This window comes from Anguilla rostrata, chromosome 5 (genome assembly GCF_018555375.3).
Source record: "Anguilla rostrata isolate EN2019 chromosome 5, ASM1855537v3, whole genome shotgun sequence".
In the NCBI taxonomy this organism is placed as follows: Eukaryota; Metazoa; Chordata; class Actinopteri; order Anguilliformes; family Anguillidae; genus Anguilla; species Anguilla rostrata.
The window spans coordinates 7,263,200-7,288,321 of NC_057937.1; the positions used below are offsets into that span (position 1 = coordinate 7,263,200).

General features: G+C 44.3%; 1 protein-coding gene across 1 annotated transcript; it reads left to right on the forward strand.

The window, feature by feature from the left end:
- Positions 1-6,755: 6,755 nt before the first annotated feature.
- LOC135254560 (fibroblast growth factor 2-like) lies at positions 6,756-12,989 on the forward strand. Its single transcript, XM_064334824.1, has 3 exons — positions 6,756-7,396; positions 9,933-10,036; positions 10,511-12,989. Exons 1-3 carry the CDS (start codon positions 7,219-7,221, stop codon positions 10,694-10,696), a joined length of 468 nt encoding a protein of 155 aa, XP_064190894.1. The 5' UTR covers positions 6,756-7,218; the 3' UTR covers positions 10,697-12,989.
- Positions 12,990-25,122: the final 12,133 nt, after the last annotated feature.

A 25,122-nucleotide genomic window follows, 5' to 3' on the forward strand; every position in this document is an offset into this window, starting at 1 on the left:
AATATTATTTTAAATTCACACAAAAAACAGTCAACTCAAGAGAAGCAGTTTATCAGGGGATCCCCTACAGCCTCAAAATTGAAATAGATGAAATGGGTTTCCTCTCGTCAGCAATACGACTCCTGACTTTCCATTTGCCACGCACCTCCAAACCCCCAAATCCTCTCCATTTAATGCTAGGTTGTGCAGGGGTGCAGGGTTCCTGCTGACATTTTCATTACTGAGTAACTGTCGAAAAATGAAAGCAGTTTCATATACTTATTAGTTGCCAACCACAGACGTGAAAAAGACTAGCAGTGACAGAGTTTTGCTTTGTGTGTCATTGCTACGAGTAACAAATGAATTATCTGGACTCTTGCCAGAGGAGAACGTTGCAGCCTTTTATGCAACCAAACCAAGTGGATTGTTTATAATAATAATAATAATGATAATAATAATAATAATGATAATAATAATAATAATAATAATAATAATAATAATAATAATAATCTCTGTCAATCTTGAAATGAAGAAAACAAGCTGATGATGACATTCAGATCATTTAGCCTTCTCGGCTAGTCATATATAAATATTTTTTGTACTGTCTAGAAATTATCTAGTACTGTGTCAAGCAGTTAAGGGTCACATGATTTGGTGAGCAATTGGAACCACTTTAATTGCCCTTCTCTGTACTTTGTTCAGATTGTCCATACTTGTCCTATGGTGGGCTCCAAGGACTTGCTGGAATTCTATGAATGGGGAGTGTAAAGTGAGTATGTGCATGTGTGTGTGTGTGTGTGTGTGTGTGAGAGAGAGAGAGAGAGAGAGAGAGAGAGAGAGAGTGTGTGTGTGTGTGTGAGTATGTGTTTGTCACACCCTGTCTTCAGCATTGGTTTATTGGGAGCAAACTCTAAGCGTGTGCTATCTAAATCCATGTATTTCCAGGGCAGGAGTAATCCAGATGGATCTTTATAAATAATAATTTATAATGAAATCGTTAAGTCTGGTCTCAACATAAATATGGGGGGGGGGGGGGGGGGCGGTAAAAGGCACTAGTAGGTGGAACCCAAAAACCCAGCGCAGAAACCTCCCATCATACACATTTATTTGACCCTAAGTAACCCAGCACCCTACAGCTGGGAGGGTTGGAGGGGAATTATCTGATGTGGGCATTTAATGGCGTGTGATAGGTGGCAGACAGGGTGCTTTTCTGATGTCTGTTTCCATGGAAGCAGGAGGTAGTGCTTGAGTCTTAATGTCTGCTTCTCTGACAGACACCACTCTTACTGGCAGTAACTGAAACCTACAGTAAGGACCAGAACAAGCACGGAACCGTCCAGACCCACGACGCAACTCACTTCCGCAGACACATTTTAGCTGGCACCACCTGTGCACCACTCAGTGGTCGTCCGTGAGTGAGTGAGTGAGTGACCACAATTTGCCATGCATAGCCCACGGCACCAGTTCCTGTGCACCGTGGGCAAAAGTTGTTATGTTGAATGGTGCCTGAGCAGGCAGGCTTATGCTCTGAGATTCATACCCTGTAGCAGTGATGCTAACGCATGAGCGCTCTGAGATTCATACCCTGTAGCAGCGATGCTAACACATGAGCACTTTGAGATTCATGCCCAGTATCAGTGATGCTAATGCATCAACGCTCTGAGATTCATACCCTGTAGCAGCGATGCTAACACATGAGCCCTCTTAGATTCATACCCGGTAGCAGCGATGCTAACGCATCAGCGCTCTGAGATTCATACCCAGTATCAGTGATGCTAACGCATCAGCGCTCTGAGATTCACACCCAGTAGCAGCGATGCTAACACATGAGTGCTATGAGATTCACACCCTGTATCAGCGATGCTAACACATGAGCGCTCTGAGATTCATGCCCTGTATCAGCGATGCTAACGCATCAGCGCTCTGAGATTCACACCCAGTAGCAGCGATGCTAACACATGAGTGCTATGAGATTCACACCCTGTATCAGCGATACTAACACATCAACACTATCAGATTCATACCCTGTATCAGCGATGCTAACGCATGAGCCCTCTTAGATTCATACCCTGTAGCAGCGATGCTAACACATCAGCGCTATAAGATTCATACCCAGTATCAGCGATGCTAACGCATCAGCGCTATGAGATTCATACCCTGTAGCAGCGATGCTAACGCATCAGCGCTATGAGATTCATACCCTGTATCAGCGATGCTAACACATGAGCCCTCTGAGATTCATACCCAGTATCAGCGATGCTAACGCATGAGCCCTCTTAGATTCATACCCTGTAGTAGCGATGCTAACACATCAGCGCTATAAGATTCATACCCAGTATCAGCGATGCTAACGCATCAGCGCTCTGAGATTCATACCCTGTAGCAGCGATGCTAACACATGAGCCCTCTTAGATTCATACCCTCTAGCAGCGATGCTAACACATGAGCGCTCTGAGATTCATGCCCAGTATCAGTGATGCTAACGCATCAGTGCTCTGAGATTCACACCCAGTAGCAGCGATGCTAACACATGAGTGCTATGAGATTCACACCCTGTATCAGCGATACTAACACATCAACGCTATCAGATTCATACCCTGTATCAGCGATGCTAACGCATGAGCCCTCTTAGATTCATACCCTGTAGTAGCGATGCTAACACATCAGCGCTATAAGATTCATACCCAGTATCAGCGATGCTAACGCATCAGCGCTATGAGATTCATACCCTGTAGCAGCGATGCTAACGCATCAGCGCTATGAGATTCATACCCTGTAGTAGCGATGCTAATGCATCAGCGCTATGAGATTCATACCCTGTATCAGCAATACTAATGCATCAATGGTTAAAAGGGTGATGCACAGGCAAGGCTTGTGTGTGGGAGGGGTAAACCCCTCCTGCAAAGAACAGGAGCCGCCCCCATGTTTTTTTTTTTTTTGTCAGGGTGCACATTGTACCTTTAGCTTCATACAGTATTTTGTTTCTACTGATTCGAGAAAAATGCTAAACCTTTGATACTAAATGAAGCTTATAAACTATGAATTGGTATATCTGTTTTTATATATTCATCCGCTATATATATATATATATATATATATATATATATATATATATATATATATACATATATATATATATATATATATATATATATATACATATATATATATATATCTTGTATATCAGTGTATATCATATACACTGTATATCAGTGTATAAAATAAAATTTAGGAGTATGAAGTATGCCCTTCTTCATATTCTGTTCATTAAATGCTTTCATTTTCTCAGTGTATCATATAAAATTTAGGAGTCTGAAGTTTGCCCTCCTATAGTGGTCCTGGCCTGGCTCACTGCCTGCAGGAAGTACAGATTAAATGCCATCTCTGCTCTCATTGGCTGACATTGAGAGCCCTGGATTTTGTCCATACTCTAGTCGGACAGTGGTGCTCAGAGAAAGGTTTTCTGTCAGCATTTTTCAGTGTTCATACTAGGAATTCCCCTCATGAGCACTCATGAACACCAATGCAAGAACCTAGATTCAGGTTAAAAGCAGATCCACACATTTTTACACATTACCTGTGAAGTCAGATCGCTTGCCTGAGTGTCAGAGAGACATACAGTTATTGCCCCCTCTTGGTTATTAATAATAGTTTAACTAATAATATTGGACATTGTACGAATGGAGGCTGTAAGCTTTCATTATGTGGGCCAGAAGAAAATGAAAAACTAAAAAAAAAAAGCACTGAAAAAAATGTTTCTACAAGACATGTTTATATAATTATGTCAGTTATCAGATCAAAAATAAATAAATAGAAAATTCTATATGATAATTCACATGGCCACTGCATCTCCACTGGTTGAAAACTTTGGCTTCATTCAGTGAAAGCTACACACAGGCAAACTAACAAACTCTGAATGAAAATGTGACTAAAAAAAGATTCAAAATGTTCAGACTTCAAATGTATAAAAACCAAGGAGCAATTTCAACAGAAATGTGTTTTCACTTAGAGTGCACATGTTGCTCTGGTGAAACTGAATCAGTTTGATTAATCATTCGAATCTGTATTTGTTCAACATTTACACTGGAGGCAAGACATGATGTTTTTTTTATCAGAATGATGGGATTACCGGACTTTATACTCAACCTCATAAGGCTGTTTTTAGACAGCTGGGCAATAAAGACTGTTACAGGCACCATTCAAACAGTTATGGAGGCACAGAGAGGAATTGATAGTCTGTAAAGCTGTGACCCTCCTTCAGGTGGCACAATAGCTTAATGGATGCAAATTGTTTATTGTTCTTCAATTTAATTTTATGATTTTCACAATTAAACTATTACTGCTGAAACTATGAATTTACCACATTACGTGTAATCATTTTCCCTCTGAAAAGAAATGTAAAAATAAAAAATTTGAGAGTAGTTTGATCGTTTTTTAAACAGCAAAAAGTCAGTAAATTTCCAGTAAAGTTTGTGTAGTTCCACAAGGGGGAGACATACTATAGACTATAAAATGACATCTTCACAGTAGGCAGGAGAGGACAGTGAGTGCATACATGTCAATAGGTATTGCATTCATTCATCTCTATGTCTTTATTTCTTTCTTTTTTTTTTTGTTTAGTCTTGTTTCCTCCCAGTCTAAGATGCCCGGTTGTATTTCTTCCCCATGCTGTCGACTGAAGATGCCACAGGTGTTGAGTTAATTTGTTTGCAGGTAGGCTGTAGGGGCACCATTTTCATAAGGAGACGCAAGTCTTGAACTAAGACATACCTCCCCTCCAGCCTTATTTCTGCAGCAGGAGATGGTTTCAGTCTTCTGGTAATTAATAAATTATATACACACAAGTGACTCACTGAAATTTGAATAAATTACCTAGCTAGCCAATGAAGGATCATAGAAGAATATAATGTGTATTTATTTCTTTCTTCATTTATTTTCATATTAACCTTAAAAGCATCACTGGCCTCCATTAGCATACAGCAAAAATAAAGCCCTTACTTAGCTTCAGATTACTGAAAATACAGTAGCAATAAAAGCAATAAAATGCTATTTTTCTGGAGATCTGAAGCTTGCCTTCAATTGCCTTCTAATAATAAAAAAATAAAAAAATGCATGTTACCCAAAAGAGTTCCAAAGCTGACCCACTGTGGATGACCCTCCCATGGCTCTGGGTTCAGATGTGGCCTGTTGGGCATACTGGGAGAGGTCACATGACCTTCCCTGAGCCCTGGGGTTTAGATGTGGCCTGCCGAGCATGCTGGGAGAGGTCACATGACCCTCCCTGGGCCCTGGGGTTCAGATGTGGCCTGCCCAGCATGTTTGGAGAGGTCACATGACCCTCCCAGGGCTCTGGGGTTCAGATGTGGCCTGTTGGGCATACTGGGAGAGGTCACATGACCTTCCCTGAGCCCTGGGGTTTAGATGTGGCCTGCCGAGCATGCTGGGAGAGGTCGCTGCAAGCCGCAGTCTTCAGCTCAGCCCAGCACAGAGCAGGGCGGACCAGCCTTCAGCCATCTGCTCCGGAGGCAGATGTCATTCTGCAGAGAACAGCTGAGGGGCGTCGGTCAGTTCAGACCCTGCTGACTACACAGTAAAACTTCCAGTGTTAATTCAACTCTAACAGTGTTAATTCAACTCCAACAAATAACGTTTGGTCCCACTCTGGACCAGACTGTTTGAATTGAATTAACATTGGACATTTTACTGTGTATTGCAGTTACTGCAGTTTGTTTTTTTTTTGTTTTTTTTGGTTGGATAACCAAACTGAATGGTGAATGGTTCTTGTTTGATTGCCGTTCTGAAAACAGCTACAGTATGCTTATGTACCATGGCTTCATGATTTCACGGCTTTCGAGATCTAAACTGCTTTCAAAACAGGGGAAATTTAATTCCCTAATCTTTGCAGTCCCTTTTTCCACTTTTCATTGAAATTCAAGATGACTTCAAAGGAACAGACACCCAGCACAGACCATCACCCCACCTGGGGCAGACCAGCCCCTTGGTGGCACAGGACTGCACGGAACTTCTGGTGGTTTTGGATCTGCCCTGGACACCAAAAGGCCAGAACCAGACCACCAAATGTCTGACAGGGCTCTTGGCATTTCACATGAATTCCAGATGGTATGAAACAGTCATTAGGGTCATGATATATATATTTTTTTTCTGAGCTTTAAAAAAAATCACGCCAATCAAACTAGGATTTATGATTGTGTTTTCATAAAGTTTTTTGTCATTAAGGGAAACATAGGTTTGATTATTTAATTCAATATTTATTTTACACACAAGCGTTTATCAAGTAGTTGACACAATCAGTAAGGTGTAAATGTATTACTCATCTCAGAATATCCTTCAGGAAGTCAGACACTTTCAGTGGCACTGCAATGTCAAGCCTTGGTGTCATATTTCAGGCTGGTTGAGTCAGCAGTATATGGTGTTCCCACATTATCAGGTCTTATCCAGCCCGTCGCATCCCCACTCTTACATCATGTTACGTCTCACCTTTATGAAACCACAACCGGATTGGAGGGACACAGAGTAGCTCCGCAGAGCAGGAAGTTACACGCGTGTTCTGTTTCCTGTGTTTGCGGGACACGCGCGTTCCAGCTCCTGTGCGGAACGGTTGCCTTGCTGCCTTTAAGGAGGAGGGCCGGTCCCAGGGTCACGTGACCGAGCGGTGTTTATGAGCCCGCCCCCCCCCCCCCCCCCCCCTCCCCCCCCCTTCATTCCGGCTGTCCCAGTCTGGAGCAGGGGGTGGGCAGGCTGGCTGAGAGGGGGAGGGAGAGAGAGAGAGAGAGAGAGAGGGAGAGAGAGAGAGAGTTGATGGTGAGGAGGCACACAGAGGCCTGCTGGGTACAGTTACACAGTCTCCTGTTGGGCTGGGCAGTGCGCTCCGGTGGAAGAACCGGAGGCGTCCCTGCCTGAGATATAAACCCCTGGATTCAGAGACATTCCCACAGCGCAGAGACGAGAGAGAGAAAGAGAAAGTGGGAGAGAGCGAGGGAAAGAGGGAGAGAAAGAGAGACAGGGAGAGAAAAAGGGAGAGAAAGAGAAAGAAGCGGTAAAGGAGTAACGGCAGCGGTCCCAGACGTCCCCCCCCCCACCTCGGCGTTCCACAGCAGCGGGAGGTGAGCGCTGGAGCCCGCGCTGGACAGGAGGACCGGGCCTCGGCGCCGGGGGGCGTGGGGGGCCCCCACGCTGGCCCCGGCCCGTCAGAGGAGGTCCGCGGCGGCCCCCGCCGACATGGCGGCCGGCGGGATCACCACCCTCCCCCCGCCGCCCGAGGACGGGGGCAGCTCCTCGTTCCTCCCCGGGTCCTTCAAGGAGCTGAAGAGGCTGTACTGCAAGAACGGCGGCTACTTCCTCCGGATCGCCCCCCAGGGACGCGTGGACGGGGTGCGGGACAGGGGCGACCCGTACAGTAAGTGCTTCCATACGCGGTTCCGGAGGGGGGGGAGAGGGGGAGACAGGGGGGAGAAAACAAAGTGCCTTTATACCTGCTGCTGAAGCGGGGCCCCAGCCAGAGGCGCTACGCAGGTTTCCAGGTCCCCGTTTACGTAAGTCTCCGCGCGTCCTTCACACACGGCTCTCTGTAGGACGTCTTTAAGAACTCTCCCCCAACGATAATAAAGTTTCTGGCTTCCTGTTCGTCGGTGACAACGACGCAGTGTTGCGTCACTGTGCGATTCTGTGGTTCTCTCCGTGTGTTTGGAGTATAAAAACTGAAAATGTTAGCGTTTAGAAGCTAACAGGTCATGTACCGAGTTTAAACGGTAATATAGCATAATTATATCGAAAAAGGAACTGTTTTATTTGACTTTTTATGAAAAATGTACCGGACTTCTCCGGACTTACAGGAATTCCCTGAATATGATGAAACAGCCAGTAGAAAACTTTCCAACTGTACTGGTGTAACCCCATAATCAATATGGAACAGATGTTTAAAACTGTCTGATGTTAGCAGATCATATGGTACTTTATGGTCATTATATGAACTGATATTTTGTATTTCAACATAAAAAACAATCAGTAGTTATGTGAATCATAGATGGAAGTTTTCAGAAAATGTAAAGGTATTTAATATTTAATTACAATCTGTGAGCAGATAAACACTGCCATTTTTTATGTTAGTCTTATGTAATTTGGGTCATCACATACTATTTTCATCCTTTTCTACTTATTTATAAAAAATCCTGAGCATGAACATGTTTATATGTTATCTCTTAAATAGCTAAATAATGTGAAGCAATATCCTTATATTTCCTTAGGTAAAGGAAAGTTATTTACTTGTTGCAATCACTGAAAGGTGCATCGTGGGTTGCAGTCAGTGAGAGGTGCATTGTGGGTTGCAATTAGTGAGAGATGCACTCTCAATTGAGGGCAGTGAGAGGTGCATTGTGGGTTGTAATTAGTGAGAGATGCACTCTCGATTGAGGGCAGTGAGAGGTGCATTGTGGATTGCAGTCAGTGAGAGGTGCATCGTGGGTTGAGGGAAGTGAGAGGTGCATTGTGGGTTTCAGTCAGTGAGAGGTGAATTGTGGGTTACAGTCAGTGAGAGGTGCATCGTGGGTTGAGGGAAGTGAGAGGTGCATTGTGGGTTTCAGTCAGTGAGAGGTGCATTGTGGGTTACAGTCAGTGAGAGGTGCATTGTGGGTTGCTAAGCTGTATATTTAATTGAAAATTTCACAGTATGTAGCACTCAAACTGCCAGATATATGTACACATTTCAATTAATGGTTTTCAACTATGACGTTGGTATTACTATGTATGTGAATGTTGAGCAGTAACATGTAAATGAAATGAGTGCTGCTCCTGCATATTTCTATAACTTATAACATTTTTATAAAATAGATCATAAAAACCACAGCTTCAAAAATCAAAATGTAAAAACCACACAGAGATGATGCTCGTTGTGCCTCCACACGTGACTCACTGATATAGTTGCTCAGTTTCACGGAGGCTTCTAATAAACGACAAAAACTACTTGAAAAAACGGCCGATTTGTCCTAGCTCCCCGCGTATAATCAGCATGCACCCATTTGCCTCTCCAGTTTGACGTCTTGCATCCACCCCATAAATCAATTTGTGCAGCTGGGTGTTTATGGTACCGAGGCCATGCAGATGGAGTTTTTGATCTCCCCTGTGGGCCCTCAGCTGTAATTTTGATCAGAGGCCTTCCGGTCGCAAAGTGGGATTCCGATAGACGCCTTTTGCTTTGAAGGGCTTTTTGTGGTCATCCACCCGAAAAAGCACGGGCGGAAGTATGAGAGATCTGCTCATACGCTACTGCATTTGTATATTTATAAAAGCTGAACCCTTTCAGCTGTGCCTGTTCCGTCCCTCCAGAGGACTGTAATTCTGGCTGTCTCCGTGTTGAGTCATCGGGAAACGTGTACAGGATACATTTCAGGGGTTTTCAGTGATTTCACTACCTTTCAGGGATTGATATTCTTACGGTGAACCATGGGAAGATACTGACTTGTTTCTCTCATAAAAGAAAAAAAAAACCAAGCGGCTTCGAAGCATAAGCAATGATTGAAATTGTGTTAACATTTATGTTCATGTTCATGATGAAATACTTCATACCTACTATCTAAAGAAAGAAAATCTGTACTGGAGTTCTGGAAAGTTCTGGAATGGTGTTTCCGTAAACTTGTGTTTTTCCTGACCAGTCTGGAAGTTTGGTGGTTGCACTTGTAAAAAAAACTTCCTCCTGTTCAATGATATTCTCCAAATTTGTCTGTCTGTTTGTATCCATATGGACGAAATGTATCTTTGCTTAGAGGTTAAAAAATGACAATTATCTGCAGATTTAAAAAACTTCATGAAGACAATACATTTATCAGGAGAGACACATCAGCAGCAGTGGGTCGCACCATGGAATCTATTGACTATCATGTTTCCAAAAATCTTTTACTTATGACAATCAAAATCTTTTTTTATTTTTATTTTTTCAGCAAAGCTGCAGATACAGGCAACCGCCATTGGGGAAGTGGTCATCAAGGGCGTCTCGGCTAACCTCTATCTGGCAATGAGCACGGACGGCAGGCTGTTTGGAACGGTGAGCATTATGGGGTGTCACCTCCAGCATCTCTTAAAAGAAAGCTTCAGCCAGAGCCAAAGTCTTTTTCACATTTTACAACCCAAAAGTCCTTTTGGACGACACATTTACGCGGAAAGAAGACTATGTTTGTCTGGAAAAGGAAATCCTATCAATATCGGTTCTCAACTGTTATTTCCAAAATACACAAACATCTAGGGCTGCTTTCTGGGATGGTTTGTGTGGTAGGGCTACCTCCACCAGAACAAGAATAGAAATCAGTTAGCAACACCTTTAACCAAGAAATAAATATTAAATTCTAAACATAATCTCCCTCTACTGTACAATTGTGCTGAACATGTTGTGAAGATAAACAGCTAGTGCCTTTTCCCACATTTTGATTGAGGCTCGAGGTTGATTTAAGTAAAGGACGCTTGATGTTGAAGGTGCTCAAATCAATAACCGATCGTCTCAAACGGCTTCTTCCCACCTCAGAAACGCGTGACGGACGAGTGCTACTTCATCGAGAGGCTGGAGGCCAACAGCTACAACACCTACCGCTCTCGCAAGAGTCCCGACTGGTACGTGGCCCTGAAGAGAACGGGCCAGCAGAAGTCCGGCTCCAGAACCGACCCGGGCCAGAAAGCCATCCTCTTCCTCCCCATGTCCGCCGTGTGCTGATGGACGCCACACTCTTCGCCCGAACGCCACCGCGGCGCGCCACAACGTTCTTTTTGAGGTTCGCGCCGTGTTGCGGCGGCGGGCACAACGTTGCCGCGACGCCAGAGCGACGTCGTGAGAGCCTCACCTGCCGCCTCGCGCTGATAACACCTGAGAGCGCTACGCTAACTCTCTTCACCTTTCCTACAGCATAAAAACACAAATCTGTACCGATAGTTTACGCATCATACACCTTTAAACTCGAAATATTTACAGAATGTGAATTCATGAGTAGACTGTTACGTTTCGGCTGTTTCAAAGCAGCACGCAGTATTTAGCAGTTATGTAGAAAATACATTAAAATATACTATAAAAATATATTCAAATATGCAGCCAGAAGGTCATGTTAAATAAGTACTCAGTAGTTGATTGCATAAATTAAAATAGTTTTGGTGAATAATGCCCTGTATGTGGGGTCAGATGCATTTCAGATTCCTTTCATACATTTTCTCTGTATATCTGTTTGAACCCAACGTGTGTAGAAATGGTTTAATCAAAGTAATTGATGGCAAATATTTTCTGTTCTCCAAGCAAGACTGAATGTAATGATATTTTTCGAGATTTTATGGCAAAATCCTGCGCATTTTATTTGTATTTTTCACTGTGATGAAAGTTAACATGAACATCTTATGTATGATTCCTTGTGCAAACCACTGGTATTTAAAATATAGAAAGAGAGACAGAGACAGAGAGACAGACAGAGACAGAGAGCAGTCTGTAAACATTTGGACAGTGACATCATTTTTGTTGTTTTGGCTTTATACCCAGCACATTGGACTTGAAATCAAACAACGGATATCAGGTTAATATGCAGACTAGCAGTTTTAATTTAAGGGTATTTACATCAACATGATCCATGCATGAATTACAGCCCTTTTTATACATAGTCCCCCATCCCCCACCCCCATTTCACAAAACAAAAACCGTGTCACTGTTTAAATACTTATGGACTCTGAACTGCATTTATATATATATATATATATATATATATATACTTGTAGATGGAAACAGGTACTCTGACTGTACTTTACTTGCTTGTTTGTGTAATTTAAAGAGTTATATTTTCTTTTGACTGTAAAAAAGACCCACGGTAAGAAAACTGTTCATAAGACAACAAAAAGTTCATGGAAACCTTTTAGTAGTGTGTTGTGTTTCTTAACACAAATGTAATTGCAGACCATATTTATTATAGTGACATATTACTATTGATAGCGCCATGCTGTAAGTGAATATGTGGGATTTCTTCTCTATATTTATGATTTAAAAAAAACTTTGTATATTATCAAATGATTTTTGACCAAATACTAATATATCTTATGTGAGAAGCTGCTGCAATACTTAGCACATCGTAAATTAATCATGGTGACTTGAAATATGCATTTCAAAGACAAAAAAAAATGTATTTATGTAACATTAAATATCCTAGTGGTGTAAAATCTACATGATAAAAAAAACATGCTTTGACTTTATGAAGAATTGTTAAAACTTAATATTCTTAGGGTTTGAGTACAAACCTGGTGCAAAGATGTAGGAATTATGAGTTTACTTAAGATTGCACTGAAAGTTGACGAAAATGAGAAAATGGTTATTTTAGAAATTAACATTTTAAGTAAAGACAATACTGTATGAAGTATTGGAAATAAACATGCTGTATTCTCAGTAAACTAACCATATATACCCCCAGACCAGATACAGCTGCATTCCACAACATTTCTTTGGTCAGTAAACAGAGTAAGGCTTTCTTATTGTTAGCTTTGTATCTGATTCACAGGGAAAGCAAGACTACAATCAGAGCCACAACCAGTAATGCTTCAATGTATCCAATCTTTGTATGGTGTTCTGCAGAAATAGTGCATTCTTGTAATTAACGCAGTATCTATATTAAATGTATCATTTTAAATGCTATTTCATGATTGTTTTATTTTATGGAATTTATAAATGAGTTGAAATTGATAAAGACTGGTGTTCTACTGATTGTCTCACCTTCCTTCAAAAGGAAGCGTAAAGATATGTAAGACAAAATGCTGCTGGAAATTATAATATAGATCTATGCTTGTTCAGAATATCCTTTACAATCTCCTAAATGTATGTAATAATATTGATACCAATATTATATTATCTTAACTGGTGTAGTGTAGTCTGTTGTATTAAGATTTATGACTCTGATTAAATGTATCCATTTTACTTTTAGTAGACAGCTGCTTTTGTGAAAACTGACATTTTAATAAAACAGAAAAAAATATTTTGATCTAAATCACTGCCTGCTCAGATTTTTCCCTCTGGCTGTTTCCACATATATTAAACTTCAGTTACATCATAAGCACAGGCTGGGGGGAGGGGGGGGGGGGTTGTAAAAAAACATAACAGAACTGCTGACAGAACTCAACTTTAACTTTAACTGTTTACTTCCCAAAATTAACAATATTAAATTTCCAGGTTTTTATCCACTTTTATCCACCTTTGCAGACACCATTGGCTAAATCTATGTTTTTGTTAGTTTCATCTGCAAATGTCATTATTTTTCTGCTAATGTCATTATCAGGCTAAATTATGAATAACAAAATACACAGGTCACAGAACTGATCAGTGTGTGTGTGTGTGTGTGTGTGTGTGTTAGTGTGAGACCCCATTTCCCACAGTGCCTTGCTCATGTGATGTCACAGTCACCCAACAGTCACTCTTTGTATTCTACCTTACAAAAAAAAAAAAAAAAAAAGTATTCTACCTTACAACCTATTTTGCACCAAAATGATCATTTATATGTTTTTCATTTTTTATCTACATTGTTTTAAATTCATTTAAAAGGCATGCAGTAGTGTGGAAAGTTATCGGAAAGTACCGGAAATGTCCTGATAATTCCTTCGTGGAATGAGAAATAAAGAACCTGACTGGAATTATTCTTGGGTGAATTTAACTGGAATCAATGTATCACAGTTCTCTTGCTCCCTTATATAGGGATTGACAGAAAAGGTTAGACTCCCATTGTACAGACACATTACAATAATCGTAAAGATACTTAACATTATGTGTAAAGATAAAAAGCACCCCCTCCACGCAGATGATGTTTGGTGGCTGCTTCTACAGGACACAGGAGGGACAGGACAGGATATTGGGTTGACTTTCAAAGACCAGACCGATTCCAGCTGCTGATAGGCTGCCAGTAAACTCCAGTGGCCTGGATCCAGGCCTTACCCCTTAGGCCCCCTTTCCAGTAAATGTGCACTCACAGCCGAGCACCAGGGACTTAGAGGGCCCCCTGTCTCCGTCCTCCGTTTCAGTCCAGGAAAACCAGGAAAGTGGAACTCTGCCACAACCGGATTAACCCTCAGCACCTCACCTCCGTTACCAAACACCACATCGGCTAATCCATCTGTTCACAAACCTGATGAATGGGTTTAGAATGCAGTACAGCTTAGTGCTTATAAAGATGCTAATAATAATAATAATAATGATAATAATAATAATAATAATAATAATAATCCAGGACTGGAGTTGGACAAGCTAGTTTATGTAATAAAAAGTTTTGGTGAATCTGAAAGCATTTAGTAAATCTGAAGGGTATGCTGAATCTAATGGTTTAATCAAGCACGATTCATTACTGTAAAATGAATCTAATGTATGGCTGAACGGTTGGTGAGTCCAAGTTAGTTGATGGATTTTTCATGTCAAGAGAGCTATAATATGACAATACGATTATTGGGGTTAATTCTGCTATCTCTCATGGCTAGCGACAGCAAAAGGTTAAGTGAATTTAACAACTGATATAGTACAGAAACTCATCGGGATTAACTGAAATACACGCTGCCTTTAGCTATTAATTTCTCATAGCTTGTAGTAAATGTACATAGAAAGGTTTCTTTGTTTTCTGAATGGACTATTTTCCTTTTTATTCACACCAGGTCTAACAGAATAACTACAGTAAATGAGCTCAGCAGAAGGCGTATTCCCATTTCTGCAGTTGCTATTTTGTAGAAAAGCCATATTATTCTTAGGGCGCATGTTATCCGGGACGTTTGGAATTATCAAGAAAGGTTCGTCTACCCTGTCATGAAAGCTGAGCAGGCACAAGGCTAAAGTAAACATTCTTAGTGGGAGGCATGGAAGCTCCCCTGTGTGCTTCTCAGAGTTTAATCAAGTTCCTGTGGTTTGCTGCCATAGCATGGACCTTGGTTTCAGTAGCAAATTAAGACAAAAAAAAAAAAAAGACAAACATCTGTGAGCAACTGCTGCCAGTCTTTAATCTTAACTGAGAGCTTCAGAAGAGCATTTTCTCTTCTCTTTCAAACATTTTCCTTTCCTTAATATACTAGTTTTTATTAAGCTAATAAAATATGTACATTAGTTGTCAAACATTACACCAACAGCTAGTTATACATTTGTATTATACATTTGTGTTGTGTTTGTGTTATACATTTATTTTTTAAACTGACATTCAAGCACAACCTTAAGCTAAATAGTGTTCTAATGTGCAGTAAGTCAGTTCATGATTACAAATAGTCCAAAAGTGACTTGAATATAACTTGAAATTGTTGCTAAACGTCGCCTGAGAAGCTAAACTCTGAACAGGACCAGGGCATCCCTGGAAGTTCAGGGTTAAAGAAATGCTTAAAAAGCAACCACAACACATCATCTGTGAATGACCTAACAGTGAAAAATGTGGGGAATTACACAGAGGAAACTGGTGATAAGTTATCTACAAGCAACCGCCAAGACAAGTTTGAACATGTCCATTTGTTTGCCATTTGTTGTATCTGCTGGCCTCTGCTGGCCATTCCTATAAATGCAAGCTCAACATTTGACCAGGCAATTAAATGATTTTGGACACAGTAAATATGAAATATTAAGTTGGAGTTCTGATATCAAATGCACACAGTACTTTTGTTGATAATAATCTTGTTATCATCTTTGTGAGGGGGAGCTTCTCTTGCAGTTTATATCTATTAGTAGTACTCTGTCTGCATCATGGTAAATGTCTGGTCTCAGTAACATTAAATTTTAATTTTAAAAGTATTATGTGCAGATCTTTTCTGAATACTGTCACTCAATTCCTTAGATCAGCATTTCCCAACCTTTTTCCTTCCCTGGCACACCTTCCAAATTTAGAGAAACTTTTGGCACACTATTCTTAAAAGTGAGCGCCGTACTGACCATGATGTGATGTGTCAACAGTACAGTAGGCATAAATGTTCTTCCGGGGTTTTAATTAAGCAATCTGCATTATAAATGGCTTTTTTTTTTGCTTTTATGACTGAAATTTGGTCACTTCAGTTTTTAAAATTCACTTGATCTTTACATTTTTTAAAAGGACTTTTCAAACGGCACACCTGACCTCGCCTGACGGTACACCAGGGAAGGCCCCTAGTTTTCAACCTAAAGTACTGAAATAAAAGCACAGTCTATTTTTATTTAAAATAAATTCAAATGTATTCAGTTCATTACCACAGGCTATGGCCAATTTTTGTTATTATCTGCTGTTATAACCGCCATTACTACTAAATTCTGAAACTGCTATGGATGCCAATTCAACTCCAGAACTAGGCTAATGCTGCCACCTGGTGGTGATATACGGCTAATGGCGGAAAAGGATAAATAACTGGGCTTTGTACCTTGAAGCTTCTTTGGCAGCAGAGCTGCTAATGGTGCCCCCTGGTGGCGACTGAAGGAGTTACATATACCAGCAAATCTCTAGTCTTGAGTGGAGAGGGGTAAAATGTATGGGGTGCCCAGGAGGAGCTGGAGGGCGTTGGGGAGGCAAACAAGGTGCCCCAAAAACACCCACAATTCCTCTGGGACTTAGGACGAGGCACAGGTGGGCTGCTGTGTTTGTCACACCCTGTTTGAATGGCAACTTCGTGGAACACTTTCTGTTTTGCAATGGCCAGTAGCTGCACTTTTTTTTTGGGTGCTGTCTAAAAATGAGCAGCGGGAAGCTCGAGGTCAGGAGCCATAGGCCGGTATAGTGCATTTTATTGGCCTTCCAATTTAATCACAGTTCAATCCAATTTTATCTAGCAGCTGTTTCCATTACAATACCAACAGCGACTGGGCAAAATTAAGACATCGAAGAGGATAATAAGTGCCATTTGACCAGAGGTGCCAGCTGGTTGTTATTCCAGTTAGCCAGCTTCATTAGCCTCAATTAACACACAATGTCCATTAATTGAAATGTAATTGAAATGTCCCTGAAATGTAAAACGGCGCATTTGAAATCCTGCCCTCGCGCGTCTCCGGGTCTCCGGAATTTTCTGGAACCTGGATTTTTTTTTGGCGTCGGGCCGGGCCCGTCTGTCAGCGGTCAGCGTGATGAGACCCGCGGTGGCGAGCCATCCCACAGGCCTCTCTGCAGCCAGGCGTATCTGCGAAGGCCATCACGCGCTCCTCGGGGGCCAGAGCGTCCATTAGTTCTGCCGCAAGTGGATCTCCATACAGGTCTGGCATCCTGTACGATTTTCTGATTTAACAAAAAAAAAAAAAAAAAAAAAAATGGCTACCATCGTAGCGGTTATCCAGAGGAACCGCCGGGCTCTTTGAACCAAGCTCATGGCATTTCCATCCCTCACTGCGGGCTTGAACGTGGCGAGTTCTCCTCCCTGGCTGCGCAGTAACTCATCTGCGATTTTAGCCTCTGCCAAACCCCAGTGGGACTGGGGTGGGGGTCGGGGGGGTGGTGGTGGGGGGGGGGTGGACAACATCAGTTATAATCTGTCACTAGCACCGGATTCCTGTGGAGCTGTTTAAGGCTCTTTACTCATTACTGACCTCTTGTGGTAGGTTTTTGGTAATGTTCCACGTTGGTCGCAGTATGTGACGTTTCATGTCCCCAAAATTACTGTAGATTTCCCTTTACATATCCTCTGATCATATGCACATGCACACACACACGCACATGTGCATACAAAAAACCTTTACACTCACACACACACACTTTTGTTTCATTTCAGAATGTTTTATTATAAGAAAAATGCTATTCACTGTGTTGTACTCATTCAGTCTGGAGCAGGTCCAGCTTGTTTTATACATCAGTGCTATGAGTGCTATGTAATAAATAGCTGCTAAATCCTACTCTCCCTGTCTGTGGTCTCAGTGGTATATTGACTGTCATTTTGGCACATTAGCTGCTGATAATGGTCCAAACTATGTGCATTAGTATATAAAAAGTGTAGAAAGTACAGCCATGTTTATATGAACAATCCTGGAAAATCAAGTGAAAATTTAATTGAAAAGGTTGAATTTTAAACACTCATTACTGAATAACTGCGTATGTTGGCAATAATTCTTATACACTTATTACACTTGTATTTTTTATCATTTTAACAATTTTTTTTTTGCCTTTTTTCTATTAATAAGAAGGAGAAAAGTTTGGCGTACTAGTAAACAGAACTGCTGTGGAAATCATTCTGAAGGGAAGAGGGTGGAAGAAGGTGAGCCAGACTACGATTGGTCTGTATGGAAAAAGGGGAGCATGGTTCTCCGGTATAAATTCTGAAGGAATGACTCGCGTGACGCAAGCGTGGCTAAAAGCTCTGTCCTGTTTCGGAAGGTATGATGCCATATATAGCAATCTTCTGGCCATTGCAGCCTTGTAAGTTTGCCAGTGACATTTTGTTCCAACCAACATAAATATTACAGGGGTCAGCACTGGTTTATTTAGCAGCTCCGGTTTTAAAAATCCAGGAAATGTCCACCCGCTCATTAACCTCTGTCCTTACCTTCACCTGACGGTTGTTTGTGTTTGGTGGGAGTATGTTGCCACAGAGCAGTGCCACACCGTAAACCGATACAGAGTCGCACAGAGTTTTCCGGAAGCCTATTCCCAGTAATTAAAACATTCCTGTTTTTTTTTTTTTATGTGCGTATAAAAATATTGGACCCCCATCCGTGGCTGCTTCAGATGGCCACATGTTGCATTTTCTTAAGTACACTGTTCAGCCATTTTATTCTCCTTTCTTGCTTTATTTCTTCATTGCTGAAAAAAAAAACCTGAATAGAATTGAGCGAAACATCATTTACTCTGTCATCTATGATCGCCTGCTCGTAAATGTTTGCTTTCCGATGACATCGCGTGATTTCGTCAGCAAAACGCTTCGCGCTAAGCGGCGGTATCCTGTCGTAACCAGGCACACCGCTGAGACCGTGCGTCTGAAACGCTCGGGAAAAGAGTCTCGTTTTTTTTTTTTGTTTTTTCTTTCCAGAAGGCCTGTTCCACATGTGGCGGTGGTTAGCGTGTGTTGTGTTGCTTTATGCTTTAAACAGCGCAGCGGATGTTTGGTTAACCAGATCGAATGCGCCCCCCGAGCGGGGGGCCCGCGGAGGCGGGGAGGAAGAGCCCCGAGCTCCGAGCCCTGCGTGCGTGCGTGCGGGAGGGAGGGAGGGGCTCGGCGGGTTCGCCCCGCGGCTCGTCGGAGACCGCGCTGCATTTCCTCCACAGCGCGTACACAGCCCGCGGGGAGGCTAACGGCCAGCGTGCGCAGCCTCCGGCCTCTTCTGCAGGAAGAAAAGTGGGGCTGTGGGGAGTCACCGATATACGATAGAGCGGTCTGGTATATGATATGAGTGTTCTGATATGTGATAAAGTGGCCTGAAATGCGGTTTAGCTTTCTCTTCACTGTCCGTGCTCCGTCCCCATCCCGGTGTGCTGCAGCTCCAAACGGCGGCCTGGAGTTAAACGCACCGCAGGCAGCGTCAGCGAACACGCACTCCTGACCGCTTGACCGTGAGTGAACCCCGCCTTTTTATCGAACCGGCCCTCCGGACCGCAGACCCACTCAGCGGCTCGGGGAGGGTGGGGTTTATCCTGGGGGGATATGGGTACGAGGGAGAAGGGCGTCTGGAGAGGGCCTGTTGGCGGGATTTCGGTGCGCTGACTGAAGAGACGGCTGGCAGGTGTTTCATGTGACGCAGAGGACAGGCTGACGGCATTTCTGCGTGCGGTTATGTTATTGGGGGGGGGGGTCCGTCCCCTGGGACCGCGCTCGACCCGGTCTGGAACACGGTGGCCGCGTGTCCTGGCAGAGACCCTAATTGCGTTGATGAAAGTCGGGGGTTGGAACCTTGAAAAGCGTACAAACAGGATGCAGCAGGATACAGACCTGTTGGATCGGACACCCACCGCGTCAGCAGCGGGGGGGGGGGGGGGTGGGCTTTTAAAGGCACTGGCTAATGGCCAAGCAACACCACGTGCACCTGACAGCGCACGTGTGTGTGCGTGTGTATGTGTGTGTGTGTGTGTGCTCATGTGTGTGTGTGCATGTGTGTGTGTGTGTGTGTGTGTGTGTGTGTGTGTGCGTGTACATGCGTCACAGTGCAAATACTGCAAACAATAGGGTTTAGAGTCCAGTGACCCCCTGTACCCATTTAAGCAGAGGAGTCAGACACGCTGCCTCTGGACTCTAAAGGATCTGAGCATAGCCTGGTCTCTGAGAACCCGATTCCCCTTCAGCCCCGCTCCACCAAGCCCAAGGACCAAATCTGGGAATAAACCCAGCACCTATCCAGTTCCAAGCCAGCACCTGGGTACACCAATGCCACCACTCTACTTGCATCAGCAATGACATAACTTACACAACCTCCCACAATGTTCTACATCATATCAGGGGGTGCATTTTGAAGATGTTACGGGCGATGGGGAGCATTATGGGGTGCTATGGGTGGGAAGAGAGAGAGGCATTTTGGGGATGTTATAGGCAATGGGGTGCATTATGGGGTACTATGCTTGGGGGGGGCATTATGTGGATGCTACAGGCGGGCGGGGAGGGTGCATTATGGGGTATTAGGGGTGGGGGTGCATTTTGAAGATGTTACGGTGGGGGCTTGGGGGGGGGTTACGAATTGGGGGCCCATTATGGGGATGTTTGGAGTGGGGGTGCATTATGAGGATGTTTTTTGAGGGGGCATTATGGTGATGTTACAGTAGGGGCCCATTATGGGGATGTTAGGGATGGGGGGGTGGTACTTTATCAGGATGCTAGGGTGGACGGGTGCATTATCAGGATGTTATGGTGGGGGGGGGGGTGCATTAAGGGGATGTTGGGGGGGGGCATTATGGGATGTTGTGGTGGGGCGGGGGGGCGCAGAGGACAAGTGTTTCATTATGAATGAGAAACAGATGCTGGGGGTCAGACAGAGGAGCCGTGCGCTGCCAGGAAGCGCAGAGGAGGCGGGACGGCTCGCGGCCAGCTGACGGGACGCGGGCCTGGGGGCGCGCAGATGCGCCGGGACGCGGCTCGGGTTCCGCCCCGGGACTCAAAAACCTAATCTGGGGACGCCATCTTCAGAGCGGAGCTGGGGAGTGTAGGAAAGGGAGGGGGATGGGGGGGGAGGGGGCATTTCTGGCTGTCAGGACAGTGCAATGGGGCGGCTAAATGAGAGGAAAATACGTACAGGTGGTTTTGACTTCCGCAGAGTTTAACCGAAAGGGTGACCCGTGTGTGTGACCGCTGCCAGACAGGGTCTAAGAAGAGTACAGGCCGTGTTCTGCCGCGGACGGAAAGAGGACTCTTTTCCGAGAATCGTTCTCAGCGTTCGGCGTCCGTTTGCAAACGGGCCTGCATTTTGAACAGGAAGCGGTTACGAGAGGCTCACTTCCTGTCAAGGGTCCGCGGTCCAGCGGCTCTCGAACGGAACGTGTGGGCGTACGCGTGCATAAATACATACTGCAGTTTTAAAATATATACTGCTGTACAAAACGGCCTTTATGGTTGTTTGCTAAACCCCTTATTTGAGTTTGCGGTCCGGCCAGGGTCACTGCAGGACACACAGATGCACAAACTCTCTCGGAGCTGGCCGCCGCTCTAGCCAGTGGCCGGTCAGATGTGACAGATAAGTCTGAGGTTGCTTCCACTTCCTCCTCTATCTCCTTATCCATCGGTCTCTCAGCCAAGCAAAACGCTGGCCAAACAGCCCATGAAAAAGCAGAACTAACAGACGCTCCGATCAAATCTGGCTCTCTTCAGCTGGGACAGGGTCACAGAACTTCGGCACGGCCATTTTTTCCCCCCTTCGCTTTCTGGGGAAAATGCAGCTCCATGATAGGGAATAATCTGGAAGATCTGGGAAAATGCAGCTCCATAATGAATCTGGGAAAAACCCAGCTGCATCATCGGGAATAATGTAAAAGATCTGGGAAAAAATTATCTAAATATATATTTTTTACAATATATCCATTAATTAGTCTTACGTATCACTGTTTTATCCTCATGACTAATGCTTGAACAGTAAGTGGTCAGAGCGCACGCTCTGCAATCTTAGCCATGAAGTTCAACGCACCCAAAACAGCACAGAAATGACTGCCTAGTGCCTGCTGCAGCACAAGCTGAACTTATCCTACCACAGGTCCGTTTAACATCTCAGACCAGCCCAGGTCCGCACCGTCGACCGTATCTGCCACGAAACCAAAGGCTTCGGTTTCGTCGCTTTTTCAGCTCAGACACTTAAAACCAGCCTCGCTGCCTGCTGGAGCGGTGGGCAGAAACATGCAGAAGCAGGTCATAAAATCAAGCAGGGCCTTCCGGCCTCCAGGACCCACACCTGGAGAAGGGTAACATCTGAGAATCTCAGGTGGCTTTCCAGAATGATCTTCTGCTCAAGCATTCGGAAATGACAGAACGCCGGAAATGAGCAGAGTGCAGGAAATCACTACTGAGGAATCATGCTGTGTGAAGGACAAAAAAAAAAACAAAAAAAAAACAGAAAAGGCATCTCCAAATAAACTGGATGAAAGCAGCAGACCCATGCTGATGGAAATGAGGCAAAGAGGTTCTGTTCTTAAAATATGCAGCGGGACGGTCCAGTGACCAGTACTGTGGGGCTATAGGGCTTTTCTCCCTCTCTCTATATCTCTCTCACTCTCTCTCAGTTCCTCTCCGTGTTCTTTTTTTTTTTTTTTGCAGATTGGAGTGTTTAGCAGTGACGGCACTGACAGGCACTGTGAGGGCTCAAGCAGAAGCCCTATGAGAGAGAGAGAGAGAGAGAGAGAGAGGGAGACACTAAAGAAATGGAATGAGACGTCCCTCCCCAGGCCCTTCACAGGTAACAGGCGGGCGATCGCCGCTCTCTAAGCCTCAAATTTCCAGGGCTGCATTAAGCTCGGGTTTCACAACAACACCAGAGCTTCTCACGAACCTCCACTATGCAGGGGCTTTGAGCCGTTCGCAAAAACAGAGCCTGCTCAGTCTCAGCGACGCCCATAGAGAAGACACGGTAAATTAAATATTAAGTATTATAGAGTAAATAGGCTATTATTACTGCGGTATTAGGAGCCGTAACTAATTTACTGGATTTCCTCTCAACCTGATACGCAGGGTATGGCTGCTCCGTGCATTCCAGCGTCCCCCAGTCAGGAGTTTACACTAAACAGGTATTAATCCGCACGCATTGGCTGCTTTTGTTCGGGGACTTCCTGTTTTTTTGTGCAGGAGCCTGGGGAAAGGGGGCGGAGCCAGGGGGGGGGCTGTAATCCTGGCAGACAGCCACGGCGTGTGTAATCTTGTCTCTCTCTTTCTGAATGCTGAACACAGAGGCCTTGAATTGCCTTCGGTTCAGGAAATCTGGCCCCTCCAGAAACAATGCAGCTAAACCCCCCCCCACCCCACCCCCACCCCCCACCCCCCCACTATCCCACAATCCCCTTCTCAGAAAACTCCACCCTCACCTGCTGGCAGAGGTGACCTGGGGGAGAGAGGTAATGGTTGGAGACTAAGCTCCTTAATTTTTCCTTTTTTCTCTCATACAGCCTCTTGGCAGAGATGTGCGATACTAGCAGTGTGATCCTCCAGTGCAGGGTATTCGCCTGATCATCTTACCATGTGGAAAAATCATCTTTGTGCATGTCTGCATCCAGTGGATTCAATGGGGTCGAAGTCCCATGCAAACTCTGTTTCTGAAATGTTGATTGAAACACCATTGCTGCTTACCACTTTGCTTTTTTTATATGCTTGCTTCTCACAGCTCCCATTGCGCACAATTTCAGGACAAACTATAAGCCTTTCTTCATTTTCTTCATCATGATTTAATTGTTCCTCATTTTAAAAAAATTAACTCTATGAAATAATTTTAATGCACAAATATGATGAAGTTCACAAAATACAATGTAGTTAAGAAAAATATAATTTGCTGTTCGACAATGGGTGTGGAATAGCAATGGCTCTGGATTATTTACCAGTCGGCCGTGGTCAGGTAACAGCAGTGCGGCACACACCTGGGAAAGGCGAGGCCCACCTGCTGTTACATCACTGTTCTGGCAAGGCCGTTGGACTCCGGCCAATGGCCTGGAGTTATTCATCTTTTTTTTTTTTTTTTTTTTTTGCATCGACAATTAAATTCACAACATTTTTTTCCCTTCTTCTTCTTCTTTAATTAATGGAAACAAATTTGATGACATTGAAAAAAAAAAACAAGCTAATTAAGAGTCACAGTTAAGCAGGAATGTTGCCTGAATCGGGGCCAAGGACTGCGCTGTGCCCGCGGCCTAAATGGAGCACGCACACCCAGACCTGCCTGCAGAACCCCGAGCTGTTTCCCATACGTTTCCATGGCAGCGCCCGGGTCACACCTCGCATGGTAAAGGGAGGAGAACATGAGAAAGTTTATCTGAGACGTGAACATGCTTCTGCCGGCAAAGCTGATCGCAGAAGGGCAGCGGCGCTTTCCTTTTTCTTTTCTTTTTTTTAAATCAAACCACCAACTCCGGTTCTGTTTCCCGAGGGAAACGGGGAAAAATGTTCTAAACACACACACACACACTAGTAACCCAAGAAAGTCACTGGAACTTTACATATTTGCTCCTTTCCGAAAGCTTAGAAAGTTTTAGGCGGGTAAATTTGTTAGCCGAGCCCTGCATCAGGAGCAGCATATTTCCCCTCTCTCCGCGAACCTGAGACGTCGATAGGTAGTCCTGAAGAGCGCGTTTCCTGTCCCGCTCCGGGCAGCGAGCGACGAAGCGCCGGTATGAAGCTCATGCAGACCGCGGCACTGAATCATATTTCAGATGTGATGGAGAGGAAAGCCATTTTAAAATTCAGTGTTTTTTATGATGCGAACTCCACAGAGGTGGAACAGCCACGAGGCGAACGCTCACCCCAGGGCCTCCGCAGGTCAGGAGGGAGAGCGGCGTCTCCCTGCAGCCGTAGGGACACACCGGGAGGAAGTGCGTCCAGCTGTGCTGCCGCGCTGGACGGCAGGGGGGCTGGGGGCTGGGGGCTGGGGGCTGGGGGCTGGGGGCTGTGGGGGGGGGTCCCATGCAGCACAGCCCAATGATTTATTTATCACCCTATCCCAGTCGGGGGGTTTCCCCGGCACTGCGATGTGCTTCCGTTTCTTCCCTTTGCAGGTCTCTGCAGACGGCCAGAATTCACGGCTTAGTGAGCTGAACACATGCCTGTTTGCCCCTA

Coding starts and splice junctions, on each gene's coding strand:
- LOC135254560 (XM_064334824.1), top strand. CDS start 7,219: ATGGCGGCCGGCGGGATCACCACCCTCCCCCCGCCGCCCGAGGACGGG. Junction 7,397..9,932: donor GGACAGGGGCGACCCGTACA/GTAAGTGCTTCC, acceptor TTATTTTTTCAG/CAAAGCTGCAGATACAGGCA. Junction 10,037..10,510: donor ACGGCAGGCTGTTTGGAACG/GTGAGCATTATG, acceptor TTCCCACCTCAG/AAACGCGTGACGGACGAGTG.